We start from the raw sequence: 2,500 nt of genomic DNA on the forward strand, positions 1-2,500 counted from the left end.
AGAGAGAGAGAGAGAGAGAGAGAGAGAGAGAGAGAGAGAGAGAGAGAGAGAGAGAGAGAGAGAGAGAGAGAGAGAGAGAGAGAGAGAGAGAGAGAGAGAGAGAGAGAGAGAGAGAGAGAGAGAGAGAGAGAGAGAGAGAGAGAGAGAGAGAGAGAGAGAGAGAGAGAGAGAGAGAGAGAGAGAGAGAGAGAGAGAGAGAGATAGGAGAGAGAGAGAGAGAGAGAGAGAGAGAGAGAGAGAGAGAGAGAGAGAGAGAGAGAGAGAAAGAGAGGAGAGAGATAGGAGAGAGAGAAAGATGGGAGAGAGATAGGAGAGAGAGAAAGATAGGAGAGAGAGAGAGAGAGAGAGAGAGAGAGAGAGAGAGAGAGAGAGAGAGAGAGAGAGAGAGAGAGAGAGAGAGAGAGAGAGAGAGAGAGAGAGAGAGAGAGAGAGAGAGAGAGAGAGAGAGAGAGAGAGAGAGAGAGAGAGAGAGAGAGAGAGAGAGAGAGAGAGAGAGAGAGAGAGAGGGAGAGCCAGGGGGAGGGGGAGCAATATTCTTCTTGTTTACCTTAAGGCCATTGACGCTCCAGCCGAGAGAGGCCGCTGGCCGCGATCGTAAAGAGGTACAGTTGGCCACCAATATATCGCCAGGGCTGTAATGTGCTTGCTCCACTTCGACGACGGGGGTACGGTCAGGCAAATCTGTGATCCAAAGATAAAAGTAAACTATAATTGCATGCATGAACCCCTTCCCTACCGGATGGGGGTGAAAGGGGCGTGTGAGTGTGGAAGCTACATACATTTTCTTCCTATTTACCATCAATAGTTCAATGGATATGTGCACAATATATAGCAAACCCTGCATTTTTTGTTAGTAATAATAACCATAATTACAACAAAATTAGAATAATTCTGGATATGAAACCACTAAAAATAATCTTCAGTGTAGGTGTGGCAGTTGTTTCAAAATGGGTTACTTCACGAACGCTAATCAAATCAAAAGGGTGACTTTGTCTTTTTCCACTATAATAATGTGACAGGTCACTTCAGTATTGTGATTGGTTAGCCAATCCTGAGAAATATGTTCCCATTTTTTTTTTTTTTTTTTTTTTGTGAAAGACAATGAATTCTTACTTGTACCTCATATACTCTAATGGAGTCCTCAAACTTATTGTTTTATTCCAGAAAACATACATACCATGTATGCATATACGTACATACACACGCACGCGCACACACACACACACACACACACACACACACACACACACACACACACACACACACACACAAACACACACACACACACACACACACACACACACACACACACACACACACACACACACACACACACACACACACACACACACACACACACACACACACACACACACACACACACACACACACACACATAGATTTGGCCATGTGACTCTAATATATTTCAGCTGAATCTGAGAACCTAGTAGCAACCATGATGAATACAAAAGTAGAATATAGACGCCAAGAGTTGTTTGATGGAAGTTAATCGAAATAGGCTTGACTTTTTTAAATATTAAGAGAACAAATATGAGTAAAATACAGATGACAAAAGTATCATATTAACTCTTTATTTGGGAAATACATTAAACGAAAATTGTGAACAATTGCTTGTTTCGACTTACCTACGACATCCATTGTCTTATTTTTGGAATCCTTCTCGAAAGATGGTCTGTCAGCCACAACTTCACATTTGAATGTTCCCGACGTGGATCGAGTAACGTTTTGAAGAACGACTGTGGTCAAGCCTGACTTCGCTCTCTGGAGGAGACAAAACACATGATTGATCATCTTCTTTGATATACCTCAAAGTTAAAATTAAGATACCAAACCTTCAAGATTTTTTTTCTAATCAATGTTACCACGACTGAGAGGATAGTGGTCTCAATTCCTCATGAAGACAAAAATACAAGGCACATTTTCTTTTACCTACTGCTGGTGTGTAGCACCAACACTTCAATTTTTTTTTCTAATCAATGTTACCACGACTGAGAGGATAGTGGTCTCAATTCCTCATGAAGACAAAAATACAAGGCACATTTTCTTTGACATACTGCTGGTGTGTAGCACCAACACCTGACATTGCTCATGAGGGCTCTCTGGTGGATAAAAAAAAAACTTCCTATTTGCAACATTCACCTATTGTAAGCCCGAGTACATTACTAATTAGAACAAAATATTCATGGCGCCAGAAAAATAATACCCCCCAAAAGCCACGTTGTCAGTTGAATACGCTAGTGTGCAGAACAAGAAAAGTAAAGTATATAAAAATATGAATAAATAAATTCTTACAATAACCAACTTTGTGATATCAGTCCAAAAGAGAAATCTTAATCACTTCTTAATACAATCTCGTCCTAGCACCCATTCCGAAATGTCTTTTTCTCATTGCACTTTTTAATCCACCAAGGCATTTACTCGTCTCTCTCAATCTACATTCTACCTCCACCCCCACTCCTCTCTTTCTTTTCACATTCGC

The 2,500-nt window shown here is 40.9% G+C and overlaps 1 protein-coding gene across 1 annotated transcript in view; it reads right to left on the minus strand.

Moving 5' to 3' along the window:
- The window catches only part of LOC143037220 (uncharacterized), a 388,207-nt gene that overhangs the window by 18,189 nt on the left and 367,518 nt on the right, over positions 1 to 2,500 (minus strand). Inside the window, exons 4-5 of the mRNA XM_076205341.1 lie at positions 1,647 to 1,782; positions 548 to 681 (exon numbers count right to left, since the gene is read on the minus strand). Coding sequence (XP_076061456.1) covers positions 548 to 681; positions 1,647 to 1,782 — 270 coding nt within the window. The remainder of the gene's footprint in view (positions 1 to 547; positions 682 to 1,646; positions 1,783 to 2,500) is intronic.

The sequence above is a fragment of the Oratosquilla oratoria genome, chromosome 22, assembly GCF_046742065.1.
Source record: "Oratosquilla oratoria isolate Oo_2021 chromosome 22, ASM4674206v1, whole genome shotgun sequence".
Taxonomy (NCBI): domain Eukaryota; kingdom Metazoa; phylum Arthropoda; class Malacostraca; order Stomatopoda; family Squillidae; genus Oratosquilla; species Oratosquilla oratoria.